Raw genomic sequence first — 14224 nt, forward strand, 5'->3', positions numbered from 1 at the left:
AATTGCTTTATATATTTAGGTGAACCTACATTGGGTGCGTAGATATTTACAAGTGTTATATCCTCTTGTTGGATTGTTCCCTTGATCATTATGTAGTGCCCTTCTTTGTCTCTTTTTACAGTTTTTGTTGTAAAGTCTATTTTGTCTGATATGAGTACTGTTACCCCAGCTTTCTTTTCATTGCCATTTGCAGGGAGTATCATTTTCAATCCCTTCACTTTCAGTTTGTGAGTGTCTTTAGGTCTGAAGTGTGTCTCTTGTAGGCAGCATATATATGGGTCTTGTTTTTTTACCCAGTCAGCCACTCTATGCCTTTTAATTGGAGCATTTAGTCCATTGACGTTTAAAGTAGCTATTGATAAGTATGTACTTACTGCCATTTTTTAACTTTTTTTTCTCAGTGTTTTTGTAGTCCTTCTCTGTTTCTTTCTTCTTTTATACAGAATTGATGGTCTCTTTAGTTTGACCTCTGTCTGAAAGGTCTACTCTTTAACTCCCCTCCTCCCTCCTTTTATGTTTTTGATATCATATCTAACCTCTTTTTTGTGCATTTGTATCCATTATGTTCTTATCATGGAAATAGATAATTTTTCCTATTTGTGGTCTTCTCTTTTCCCCTTAAATCAGTCCCTTTAACATTTCTTGTAGCACTGGTTTCTTGGTGACAAACTCCTTTAATTTTTGCTTGTCTGGGAAAGTTTTTATGTCTCCTTCCATTTTGAATGATAACCTTGCTGAGTACAGTGTTCTTGGCTGTAAGATTTTTCCTTTTAGCACTTTAAATATATCATGCCATTCTCTTCTAGCCTGTTAGGTTTCTGCTGAGAGGTCAGCTGATAGCCTTATGGGGTTTCCTTTGTATGTAACTTGACATTCTCTTGCGGCTTTTAGGATTCTCTCTTTATCTTTAATTCTGGACATTTTGATTATGATGTGTCTCGGTGTGGGCCTCTTTGGGTTTATCTTGTTTGCGGCTCTCTGTGATTCCTGTACCTAGATGTCTGTTTCCTTCCTTAGGTTAGGGAAGTTTTCATCTATTATTTCTTGAAATAGATTCTCTGCCCTCTTGTCTCGCTCTTCTCCTTCCGGGACACCTATAACATGGATGTTAGTGCGCTTGATGTTGTCCCAGAGGTCCCTTAGACTATCCTCACTCTTTTTAATTCTTTTCTCTTTTACCTGTTCAGCTTGGGTAATGTCTTCTAGTTTTTCGTCCAGCTCACAGATCCGTTCTTCTGTATCCTCCACTCTGCTTTTGAGTCCCTCTAGTGAATTTTTCATTTCCAGTATTGTATTCTTCATTTCTGATTGGTTCTTTTTTATATCTTCCATTTCTTTGTTGACATTCTCACTGAGTTCATCTATTCTTCTCCCCAGCTCAGTGAGCATCCTTAACCCTCTTAGTGTGAACTCTCTTATGTAGGTTGCTCATTTCTGTTTCACTTAGTTCCTTTTCTAGGGTTTTGTCCTGTTCCCTTACTTGGAATGTATTCTTTTGTCTCCTCATTTTGCATCTTTCCCTGCCCTTTCGTCTACGTATCAGGTAGGTCACCTACGTCTCCTGCTCTTGGATAGGTGACCTTATGTAAGTGATGCCTTAGGAGGCTTTCAGTGTGCTTCCCTCAGTTCTCAATGTTCCAGGGGTGACGTCTATGTGGGCTATGTGTGTCCTTCTGTTGTGGCCTGTTGGCTCTCCCTGTAGGCGCCCAGGGAGGCCAAGTTATGCTCTTGGCCAGCTGTTGTAATGCTCAGCTGCTTGTAGTTGTTGTGGGCCCTTCAGTCTCTTTATCAGGTGTGGGGAGCCCCAGCACAGTTGGCTGCAAGTTCTAATACCACATTTCTGTTGCAGTATCTCTTTTAAGTGAGTAGGCCCCCAGCGTGGCAGGTTGTTAGGCTCAGGGCTTTACAATTGTTGTAAGCCTCTAGCCTATTAGGTCTCTTTTCAGCTCTCTGAGGATTGCAGCTGGTTGGGGCTGGCCTCAGACACAGGAGCACCTAATTGTTTTAGGCTTTGGAAGGTGGGGCAAACCTCCTATGTGGGTCTTTGAGAAGCACAAGTCTTCTGCAGCTGACAAGCCCTGCTGCCCACAGGTCCACACACACAGTCAACACAGTCCTGCCCCATGTGAGCACCCTGACCTCCCCAAGCGGACCCAGTCTCTCCACGGTGGGAGCCCCACACACTCCGCCACTACCCCACACTCTCCACCCGCTCCTTGTGCACACCCTGCCCCACTCAAGTTGGCTCAGTTGCCAGGCTGCAGAGAATCCAGTCACCAATCTATGCAGGCCCACAAGTTGCCTGAGGGCTTGTTGTTGGGTGGGGCCAGTCTCTAGTGTGGGCTGCCTGCCCTGGCTGAGCTGGATTAAATCAGTGGTCTAGTGGGTGGGGCAGACCCTGGGCTAGCAGGCCTCAGGGAGAACTCCAATGGCGTCTGTGTCAGCACGCTCATACCAGGCCACAACAATGGCTGCCGACAATGTCCCAGTCCCTGGAGAGGTCTCACCCCTCACTGAGATGCACTCAGGGCCTCTTAGGTGAGAGTCTTGTCACCAAAGCACTGTGCACCTTTCTTTCTGGTGATTTTAGGATGCTTTCTGAAATGGGTGAGTTTGCACTCTGGCCCTTTAAGAGCCAGTTTTAGTTTCTTTGTGAACCGGGTTTTCTGAGGGTACTCCCCAATCTTTTAGTAGCAGGCAAAGTCAGATATTATGCCACTGGTCTCGATTGTGCTGGGTCCACAAAATGCCCACTGCGGGGGCGCTCCCCGGCTCAGGGCCCTGTGCCTCCATGGAGGGCTACGTACCTGTGGGCTGCTCCCGGTGGCCGTGAAGCTGGTGGCTTGTGAAGGCGGGGTTTTTCCTCCCCAGAAGGGAGTCTCTGACCTTTCTACCTCAGTTAGGATTGTCCGTTGTTGCAGGAGTTCTTCTTATCCACTTTTTAGTTCTGTCTCAGGGGTAATTTTTCCATGAGTAGTTGTAAATTGGCTGTGTCCATTGGAGGAGGTGAGTTCTGAGTCTGCTTACGCCGCCATCTTGACTCGATCCCATCATGGTGTATGATCTTTTTATTGCATTGCTGTATTCGGTTTGCAAATATTTTGTTGAGTATTTTTGCATCTATGTTCATCAAGGCTATTGGTCTGTTGTTTTCCTTCCTGGTATTGTCTTTGCCTGGCTTTGGTATCAAGGTGATGTTGGCCTCGTAGAATGTGTTGGGAAGTGTTCCACCGTCCTCTGTTTTTTGGAATAGTTTCAGAAGGATAAGTATTAAGTCTTCTTTGAATGTTTGGTAAAATTCTGCAGTGAAGCCATCTGGGCCTGGACTTTGATTTTTTGGGAGATTTTTTATTACTATTTCAATCTCTTTACTTGTAATTGGTCTATTCAGATTCTCTATTTCTTCTTGATTCCGTTTTGGGAGGCTGTATGAGTCTAGGAATTTATCCGTTTCTTCTAGATTGTCCAATTTGTTGGAATATAGTTTTTCATAGTATTCTCTTATAATCTTTTGTATTTCTGTGTCATCTGTTGTAATTTCTTCTTTTTCATTTCTAATTTTATTTATTTGATCCTTCTTTCTTTTTTTCCTGGTGAGTCTGGCTAAGGGTTTGTAAATTTTGTTTGTCTTCTCAAAGAATCAGCGCTTTGTTTCATTGATCCTTTCTATTGTTTTTGTTATTTCAATTTCATTTATTTCTGCTCTGATTTTTATTATTTCCCTCCTTCTGGTGAATTTATGCTTAGTTTGTTCCTCTTTTTCTAATTCTGTTAAGCATAGTTTGAGGTTGCTTATTTGTGTTTTTCCTTGTTTGTTAAGGTGGGCCTGTATTGCTATGAGTTTCCCTCTCAGGACTGCTTTTGCTGCATCCCATATGAGTTGGTACAGTGTATTTTCATTTTCATTTGTCTCCATATATGCTTTAATTTCTCCTTTAATTTCATCAATGATCCACTGGTGGTTTACCAGCATGTTGTTGAGTCTCCACAGCTTTGTCACTTTCCCATTTTTTTCCTTGTAGTTGATTTATTTCTTCATGGAATTATGATCTGAGAAGATGCTTATTATGATTTCAGTCTTCTTAAATTTGTATAAGCATGCCTTGTTTCCCAACATATGGTCTATTCTTGAGAATGTTCCATGCATGCTTGAGAAGAATATGTAATCTACTGTGTTAGGATGGAGTGCTCTGTATATGTCTATTAAGTCCATCTCATCTAGTTTTTCATTTAAGTCCATTGTTTCCTTATTTATTTTCTGTCTGGATGATCTGTCCATTGATGAGAGTAGGGTGTTAAGATCACCTACTATTATTGTGTTGTTGTTAATATCTCCTTTTAGGTTTGTTACTAGTTGCTTTATGTACCTTGGTGCTCCTGTATTGGGTGCATATATATTTAAAAGTGGTATGTCTTCTTACTGGAGTGTCCCTTTTAGCATTATATAATGCCCCTCTTTGTCTCTCGTTACCTGTTTTATCTTGAAGTCAACTTTGTCTGATATAAGTATGGCAACACATGCTTTCTTTTGTTTGCCATTAGCTTGGAGTATTGTCTTCTATCCTTTAACTCTGATCCTGTGTTTGTCTTGAGAGCTTAAATGTGTTTCCTGGAGGCAGCATATTGTTGGGTCTTGTTTTTAATCCATCCCACCACTCTATGTCTTTTGATTGGAGAGTTCAGTCCATTTACATTTAGGGTAATTGTTGATATATGGCGGCTTGTCACAGTTATTTTATTACTCTTTTTCCAGTTCTTTTGCGTTTCTTTTGTTTTTCGTCCCATGTGTTTTGGACTACCAATGCAATTTGTTAGTTCTGTATGGGGGTTCTCTTAGTTTTCTCTTACTTTGTGTGATTCTGTTCTGATTATTTGGTTAGTGGTTACCATGAGGTTTGTATAAAAAATCTTGTGGATGTGATAGTCCATTTTTTGATGGCCTCTTATTCCCTTAGACTAAGTCAATTCAACCCCTTTCCTCTTCCCCTTCTCTGTTATTGTTGTCACATCTTGTTCCTTCTTGTGTTGTGAGTTCGTGTTTAACATGATGAGGTTATATTTATTTTTGGTGCTTACCTTCCCTTGATCTTTGGTTTTATAATTAAGTGTTTGCTAATCTATTTTGATAGACGAATGAAATTTTTCTGGTTTCGATGATCTAGTTTCCTCCTTGTTCAAAACTTTGAATCCCCTTTCTCTTTTTTTCCTCATTGATGAGGGCCTTCTTGAGCACTTCTTGTAGTGGGGTTCTGGTGGCAATGAACTCCCTTAGCTTTTGTTTATCTGGGATTGTTATTATTTCTCCATCATATCTGAAGGATCTTTTTGCTGGATAGAGTATTCTTGGCTGAAAGATTTTGTCCTTTATAGTTTTTAATATATTGTTCCTCTCTCATCTAGCCTGTAAAATTTCTGTCGAGAAATCAGCTGAGAACCTGATAGGAGATCCTTTGTATGTTATTTTTCTTTTTTTGTTTAGCTGCCCTTAATATTTTTTCTTTGTCATTGACTTTTGCCAGATTTACTACTATATGCCTTGGAGAGGGTCTTTTCGTGTTGATATATTTAGGAGATCTATTGATTTCATTCACGGGTATTTCCAGCTCCTTCCCAAGGTTTGGGAAGTTCTCAGCTATTATTTCTTTGAACAAGTTCTCTGCTCCTTTTTCCCTCTCTTCTCCCTCTGGAATACATATAATCCTTATGTTGGATTTCCTCATTGAGTCAGATATTTCTCGGAGGGTTTCTTCACTTCTTTTTAGTCTTAGTTCTTTTTCCTCCTCCATCTGGAGCATTTCTACATTGCTGTCCTCAATATTGCTAATTCTTTCTCCCATATTGTCAGCTCTGGTTCTTAAGGCTTCCAGATTTGTTTTTATTTCCTCTATTGTGTTTTTCATCTCTAAGATTTCTGATTGGCTTTTTTTTTATAGTTTCAATCTCTTTTGTGAAGAAACTCCTGATTTCACTGAATTGTCTGTGTGTGTTTTTTTGTATTTCATTAAGCTTTTTTATGATGGCTATTTTGAATTCTCTCTTGTTAAGGTTATACATTTCTGTGCTTTCCAGGTTGACTTCTGGGTGCTTGTCATTTTCCTTTTGGTCTGGAGATTTAATATATTTTTGCATGGCGCCTGTTCGTGTTAGCTTACCTTTCCTCATAGTGAAAATGACAGTTTCCTCCTGCTGCCACTGGGTGGGGTCAAGGGCTCTGCATTCTGGCCTGCCTCAATCTGTGGGCACTCTTGTTGGCCCCTGGCTTATCTGCAGTGTGGCTGAGTAGAGGCTGCTGGGGGGGGAAGCATGAAAACAGCTGGAGCTAGAGCACAGATAGGCTGAAGCAGCTAGGGCTCAGGTGCAGCTGGGTTGAAGCAGCTGAAGTGCCGTTGGGCCAAAGAAGCTGGAATTGGAGTGCACTGGGCCAAAGAAGCAGGAGCTGGAGCTCCTCTGGGCTGAAGAAGCTGGAACTGGAGTGCGCTGGGCCAAAGAAGTTGGAACTGGAGTGTGCTGGGCCAAAGAAACTGAAACTGGAGTGCACTGAGCCAAAGAAGCTGGAACTGGAGTGTGCTGGGCCAAGGAAGGAGGAACTGGAGTGCTGCTGGGCCAAAGGAGTGCAGTGGGCTGAAGTTGCTGGCACCAAGTCAGCTGGACCATGCACACAGGTCAAGCCGAAGCAGCTGGAGCCGGGGGTCCAGTCAAACCGAAGGAGCTGGTGGCAGGTCATGTTCCAGCCGAAAGAGCTGGGACCATGACACAGGGAAGCCGAGGAATCTGGGGCCGTGGCTTTGTCCAGCTGGAGCAGCTGGGGCTGTGGCGTGGTGGGGACTAAGCTGCGGCTGCCTCTGGTGCAAGGTTGCAGGCTCACCCCACTGCTGGTCGGGCTGGGCACCTGTGGCCCGCTGCCTCTGGGGATGGGGCTGAGCTGAAGTGCTGCTGTGCTGAAGCGCCAGTCAGGTGAGCCAGGTGGGGGAGGGATGCTTACATTTTCCTCCCGAATCTCAGAGGTTTCTCGCCTTGCTGTTGCTCTCTGCTCTCCTGAGGTGCTAGCTTGTTGAAAATACCCTTGTAACAGTTCTGCTCCCTCCGTATGGGGATCCTCTTGGGCTGTGAGGCGTCTTGGAGAGTGCCGTTTTTCACATGGCGAGCCACATCTCCCCCTCCTCTGAGAGCCATGTGGTCTCAGTCTCTGGGTCGCAGTCCTTGGGGAAGGAAGGGAGCTCCTCTTACCTCCTTCCAATTACTCTGGAGATTCCAGCACCTCAGTCCTCGAGTGTATGGCTGCCTGAGTGCCTCAGACATCCCCTGTGTTGTGTGCATAGCTTCTGTTGGAATATGAATGTCCTTTTTGTTGTGTCTTATAGGGGGAGAGTTCAATGGGGGAAGCTCACTCAGCCATGATGCTGACCTCACTTACCAATGAAATTCTTTTCTGAATTTCTCTTTCTGCTATTTTCTTATTAGTTTATATAATTCCAAAAGATTTTTGTATAATGATTGTGTATCCTGAAACTTTACTGAATTTCTTTATTAGTTTAACAGCTTTTTGGCAAAATCATTAGGGTTTTCTATATATAATTTCATGTCATCTGCAAATAATGACAGTTTTACTTCTTTTCTGATTTAGACGCCTTTTATTTTATTTTATTATTTTACCTAATTGCTCTGGGTAGGACTTCCAATACTATGTTGAATAAAAGTGGTGAGGGTGGGCGTTCTTGTCTTGTTATGTATCTTAGAGGAAAAGCTTTCAGCTTTTTAACATTGAGTATAATGTTAGCTGTGGACCTGTCATATACGGCCTTTATTATGTTGAGGAATGTTCCCTTTGTACCCACTTTGTTGAGAGTGTTTATCATACATAGGTGTTGTATGTTGTCAAAGGCTTTTGTCAAATTGAGATGACCAAATGATTTTTATTCTTCATCTTGTTAATGTGGTGTATCACATTCATTGATTTGCAAATATTCAACCATCCATACATCTCTGGAATAAATCCTACTTAATCATGGTATATATGATTCTTGTAATATATTGTTGAATTCAGTTTGCCAATATTTTGGTGAGGATTTTTGTGTCTATGTTTATCAGGGATATTGGCATGTAATTCATTTTTTTTTCTTGTAGTGTCCTTGTCTTGTTTTGGTACAGTAATACTGGCCTCATAAAATGTGTTTGAAAGTGTTCCTTCATCTTCTATTTTTTGGAAGAATTTGAGAACGATGTGTATTAAATTCTTTTCTAAATGTTTGGTAGAATTCATTTTGGTAGAATTCACCTTTAAATGTTTGGTAGAATCTGTCCAGTCCGGGACTTTTCTTTGTTGGGAAGTTTTGTTATTTTTTTTCTTTTTGGTAAGGAAGATTGGCCCTGAGCTAACATCTGTGCCAATCTTCCTCCATTTTGTATGTGGGAAACTGCCACAGCATGGCTTGATGAGCAGTGTGTAGGTCCGTGCCCAGGATCTGAACCTGTTAACCCCAAGTCACCAAAGCGGAGCACGCAAACTTAACCACTATGCCACTGGGCTGGCCCCATGGGAGATTTTTTATTACTGATTCAATCTCCTTCCTAGTAATTGGTGTGTTCATATTTCCTATTTCTACATTCATGATTAAGTCTTGGTAGGTTGTATCTTCTAGGAATTTATCCATTTTTCCTAGGTTTTCCAATTTGTTGGTGTATAATTGTTTACAGTAGTCTCTTATGATCCTCTGTATTACTATGGTATCAGTTGTAATATCTCCTCTTTCGTTTCTGATTTTACTTATTTGAATCCTCTCTCCCCTTTTTTGGTGAGTTTAGCTAAAGATTTGTCAATTTTGTTTATCTTTTCAAAAACCAACTCTAAGGCTCATTGAATTTTTGCATTGTCTTTTTTTTTTTTTTAAAGATTTTATTTATGTATTTTTCCCCCCAAAGCCCCAGTAGATAGTTGTGTGTCATAGCTGCACATCCTTCTAGTTGCTGTATGTGGGACGCGGCCTCAGCATGGCCGGAGAAGCAGCGCGTCGGTGCGAGCCCGGGATCCGAACCCGGGTCACCAGCAGTGGAGCGCGCTCACTTAACCACCAAGCCACGGGGCCGGCCCTGCATTGTCTTTTAGTCTCTATTTCATTTATTTCTGCTCTGATCTTTGTTGTCTTCTTCCTCTTACTAAATTTGTGCTTTGTTTGTTTTTCTTTTTGTAGTTCCTTGAGATATAAATTTAAGTTGTTTGATACTTTTCTTGTTTCTTGATGTAGGCATTTTTTGCTATGAACTTCCCCCTCAGAACTGTTTTTGCTGCATCCTATAAGTGTTTATATGTTGTATTTCCATTTTTATTTGTCTCAAGTATTTTTTGATTTACCTTTGGATTTCTTCTTTGACCCATTGTTTGTTCAATTCTTTTGTATTTTAACTTTTATACTAAAGCCCAAAGTAATTTACACACTATCATTATGTTAATACACTAATCTGTATGTTTCTATATATTAACAGTTGTCAGTGAGTTTTATACTTTCATGTGCTTTTGTGTTGCTTTTTAGTTTTCTTTCATTTCAACCTAAAGAACTCCCTGTAGCATTTCCTGTGAGGCAGGTCTAGTGGTGATAAAAATCCCTCAGTTTTTGTTTGTCTGGGGAAGTCTTTACTTCTTAATTTCTGAAGCACAGTTTTCCTGGGTAACATAATCTTGGTTGGTAGGTTTTTTTTTTCTTTGTTTCAGCACTTTGAATAAATCATCCCACTATCTTCTGATCTGTTAGGTTTCTGCTGATAAATCCACTGATAACCTTTGTGGGTGGGCGGGGCTCTCCTTTAAATGTGACAGGTTGCTTTTCTCTTGCTGCTTTCACAATCGTCTTTTTATACTTGACTTTTGACAATTTGGTTATACTATATTTCAATGTAACTTTCTTAGAGTCATCTTGTTTCTAGCCTTGGGAGCTTTATGAATCTTGATTTCCATTTTTCTCTAAGATTTGAGAAGTTTTTAGCCATTATTTCTTTAAATAAGCTTTCTGCCTCTTTGTTGTTTGTCCTTCTGGAACTCTCATAATGTATATATTGATTTGCTTTGTATCAATATGGTATACCATAATTCCCATGTGCTTTCTTCACTTATTTTCATTCTTTTATCATTTTGCTCTTCTAATTGAATAATTTAAAGTAACCTATCTTCAAGTTTACTGATTCTGTCTTCTGCTTCATAAAGTCCACTGCTGAAACTCTCTAGTAAATTTTTAGTTCATTTATTGTATTCTTCAGCTCTAGAATTTCTGTTTTGCTCTTCTCTATCACTTCTATCTCTTCATTAATAGTCTTATTTTGTTCATGTATCATTTCATTGATTTTGTGTAGTTGTCTATCTGTGTTCTCTTTTAACTCACACGGCTTTAAGTTGATTCTTTTGAATTCTCTGTCAGGCGATTCATAGATCTCCATTTCTTTAGGATCAGTGACTGAAGATTTAATTTTTTCATTTTATTGTGTCATGTTTTTCTGATTCTCCATGATCCTTGTAGCTTTATATTTGTGTCTGCACACTTGGAGAAATAATCCCGTCTTTAAATCTTTACTGAATGGTTTTGACTGGGAATGGCTTTGTCAGCCCTGCTAGAGATTCTGGGCCTTTATTCCTACCTGGCCCAGGTATCAAGTCTTTAAAAATTTTGTTTTAGGAGCACTTAATCTATTATTCCCTCTGGTTTTCTGACTATGTCAGGTCTGTCATCACTCCATGTGAAGTGAGATAGAAATTGGTCCTTTGGACAGCATGCTAGGAATGTTTGGGCACATTCCACCCTACTTCCTCTCTCCTGGGGGAGAAGCCTGAGTTATGCACTTTTTCCAAATCTCATAGTGCCATGCAGGACATAGCTTTTCCAGGCATCAGGACTCTGCCAGTTTCTTCAGCATTCTGTGTGAACTCAGCTCCTCACAGAGCATGCTGAATGTCCAGGGTCTTTTTAGCCATACTCCATTCATCCCTTTCTCCTAAAGGAGAGGCCTTGATTGTGGACCTTCTTCAAGCCTTGCAAAGCTATGCCAGCCACAGCTTCCCCATGTGTCTTGAGTATGCAAGTTTTTTCAGTATGCAAGTGGGACAGAGACCAGCCCCTCAGTGAGTGTGCTGAAGGGCTGGGACATTGGAGTCACACTCTAACCCTCCCTCCTTTCTGGAGGAGAGGCCTCAATTATGTACCTTCTCTGAGCCTCATGGAGCTATGTCAGATTCTATAATGTATCTGTTCCCCTAGCTGCCTCAGTTCTCCAAGCTATGCCAGTTCTTTCAATGCTGCACATGAAGTGAGACAAAAGTCAGCACCTTGGGGACTGCACTGAGAGTACTGAGGGTACATTAGACATTCACCCTACTCTCCTCCAGCCCCCAGAGAAGAGTTATAATTTTTCTAGGTACTGAACTGTGCTGGCTTGGGGGTGGGGATGACACAGGTAAAGTGAAATTCCTTTTTTTACTCATTTGACTGAGGTCGATCTTGATTTTGTTCTTGTCCTGGGTACTACAACTTCTTAACTGAAATCTGGACCACTCATAAAGTTATTTGGTTTCTTATATCACTTTTAAATATGTGTTTCTGTGGGGGAAATGAAAGCTTGAACTTTCTATTTTGTCAGTATACTGACATTACTCAACCTTTCCTCTTTGTTTTGTTTAGAATGCATTTGTATGCGTGTGTAGATAAACACATATATATATCTATCTTTGTTTTATTTCCTCTCTTATTCCCTGATCATGTAACATAAGATGTATTGATTTAATATCGTAGGATTTAAGTTTTTGGATACCAAAGAGAAGAGTAAACATCACTTGAAGACTTTACTTCCTCTTCTGGGGAAGGAGTTAGTGCATTTCCAGTTGTACGTAGGATAGTTGTATCATGTTAGGTAGAATCATGACCTTGTTATTGTCTTTATTTGGAGATTAAGTGTAGTTTAACGAGATGTATATGAGAGCCAAGTTCACAATGAGTGGACTTGTGATGGCCTATTTTATGTGTCAACTTGACAGGACCATGGGGTAACCAGATATTTAAATAAATGTTATTTCTTGGTGTGTCTGTAAGAATTTTTCCAGAAAAGATTAGCATTTGAATCTCTAGACTCAGTACAGCAGATTATACTCCCTAATATGAGTGAGCATCATCCAACCCATTGAGGACCTGAATAGAACAAAGAGGCATAGGAAGGGAGAATTGACTCTCTCTGAGTGCTTGAGCTGGAACCTTCAGTCTTCTCCTGCCCTTGGACTGGAACTAGAGCTTATACCATTGGCTCTTCTTATTCTCAGGCCTTCAGATTCATACTGGGACTACATCATCATATTTCCCGAGTGTCCAGCTAGTAGACAGCATGTCATGGGACTTCTCGGCCTCCATAATTATGTGAGCCAATTCCTTATAATATAGATACAGGCATACCTTGGAGATACTGTGGCTTTTGTTCCAGACCACTGCAATAAAGTGAATATTGCAATAAAGCAAGTGACGTGATTTTGTTTTGCTTCCCACTGCATGTGAAAGTTATGTTTACACTATACTATAGTTTATTAAGTATGCAATATCATTGTATCTAAAAAAATGTACATACCTTAATTTAAAAACCTTTTTGCTAAAAGATGTTAACCATCATCTGAGCCTTCAGTGAGTCATAATCATTTTGTTGGTGTAGGGTCTTGTATAAAATGCAATATCTGTGAAGTGCAATAAAATGAGGTATTCTAGTGTAGATATATAGATATAGATATAAATTTATATCCTATTCTTCTATTGGTTCTGTTTCTCTAGAGAACTCTGACTAATAAAGAAGGCGAGAAGAAGCATCAGAAATAAGACCATGTGCTATGAATCAAAATGGCAAAACAGGGAAGGAGGGTAATATCAAAGTTTTTATTTCCTCTTGGAAGACCTTGGGGCCATTTACCTTGCACATGCATACACATACACACACACATACACACACACACACAGGAAAAATCATAGTGCGCTGTGACACTAGAACAGCACAGGTTCCTCTGGACAGAGAACTGCAAAGATGGAGAGTAAATTCAAATTGAGTTCAAGGGCCGGCCCAGTGGCTTAGCGGTTAAGTGCGAGCACTCCGCTGCTGGCAGCCCGGGTTCGGATCCCGGGCGCGCACCGACGCACCACTTCTCCGGCCATGCTGAAGCCATGTCCCACGTACAGCAACTAGAAGGATGTGCATCTATGACATACAACTATCTAGTGGGGCTTTGGGGGAAAAAATAAAATAAAATCAAATTGAGTTCAAGAAAGCTGACAGAAGACCACAAATATATCTAAAAGGACTATTACTATGTATTTACTGATATTGGAAGATATATAGAGAAATACTAAAAAATTCAGAGAAGGGGTGACCAATTTATCCAGATAATAGATTTCTTTCTGTATACAGTAAACCTAAAACAGAACCAAGAAAATAGTAGTACCAGAATTAGAGGCAGGACATCAGTGATGTTTCCATTAACACTATTATTCAGCTAACAAGTTACTTGACATTCATTATATGCAAAATTGGGAGCCAAAACAAAATGCCATCTGAAGCCCTTAAAGGTAGGAGCAAATTTGCAAAAGTAAAACTTTGGAAGAATTATCTGATTCCAGGACTGACAAATAAGTGCAATTCCCTTTATAAACAATGAAAGTTGTTGCTTCCATGAAACCAGTGTGGTTAAAATGCAGCTGGAGACATCAAACAAAGGGATGGGCACAGAATGTGGGACAAGCTGGGACTAGGGAGGAATCTGGATTAGGAAGCCCATGGAAAGGGGGTAAGAGCCAAGGGTAGTAATTGGTGAAAATCTCAGGGTAAAGAGGGAATGGACGTGTCTGAATCAAGAACCCAGGGTCATTGGAAAATAATAAATGAATATGGGAGAGGGCTGGAGAAAGACATAGAGTCGGATGTGGGAAGAGGAAGTGCTTGATGAGAAGGAGGGGGGCATGAACAGGAGGAAATGATAAAAAGGCATTAGGGTATGATGAGGACTAAAGGACCCAGCATTGGGGAATGGAGGGACATATGGGAGTTGAAAAAAAAGTAAGGGGAAAGACTCAAAAGTAAAAAAGGTTATAAAAATAAATAAATAAAAAACTTCAGAAGGATGCTGGGTCAGGAGGCGGCAGGAGTGGAGGTGATGTGGGCAAGTATGTTTTGCACCTGCAGCCTCCCCTGCCCTCTCAGTGACTCAGGACTGGACTAA

The 14224-nt window shown here is 40.7% G+C and overlaps 1 protein-coding gene across 1 annotated transcript in view; it reads right to left on the reverse strand.

Moving 5' to 3' along the window:
• Positions 1–14224, reverse strand: part of FAAH2 (fatty acid amide hydrolase 2) — a 201152-nt gene that overhangs the window by 107120 nt on the left and 79808 nt on the right. Inside the window, 1 exon segment of the mRNA XM_087426432.1 lies at positions 6638–7104. Coding sequence (XP_087282558.1) covers positions 6638–7104 — 467 coding nt within the window.

Source organism: Ceratotherium simum, chromosome X, assembly GCF_057802395.1.
Source record: "Ceratotherium simum simum isolate JZ-2026a chromosome X, ASM5780239v1, whole genome shotgun sequence".
In the NCBI taxonomy this organism is placed as follows: domain Eukaryota; kingdom Metazoa; phylum Chordata; class Mammalia; order Perissodactyla; family Rhinocerotidae; genus Ceratotherium; species Ceratotherium simum.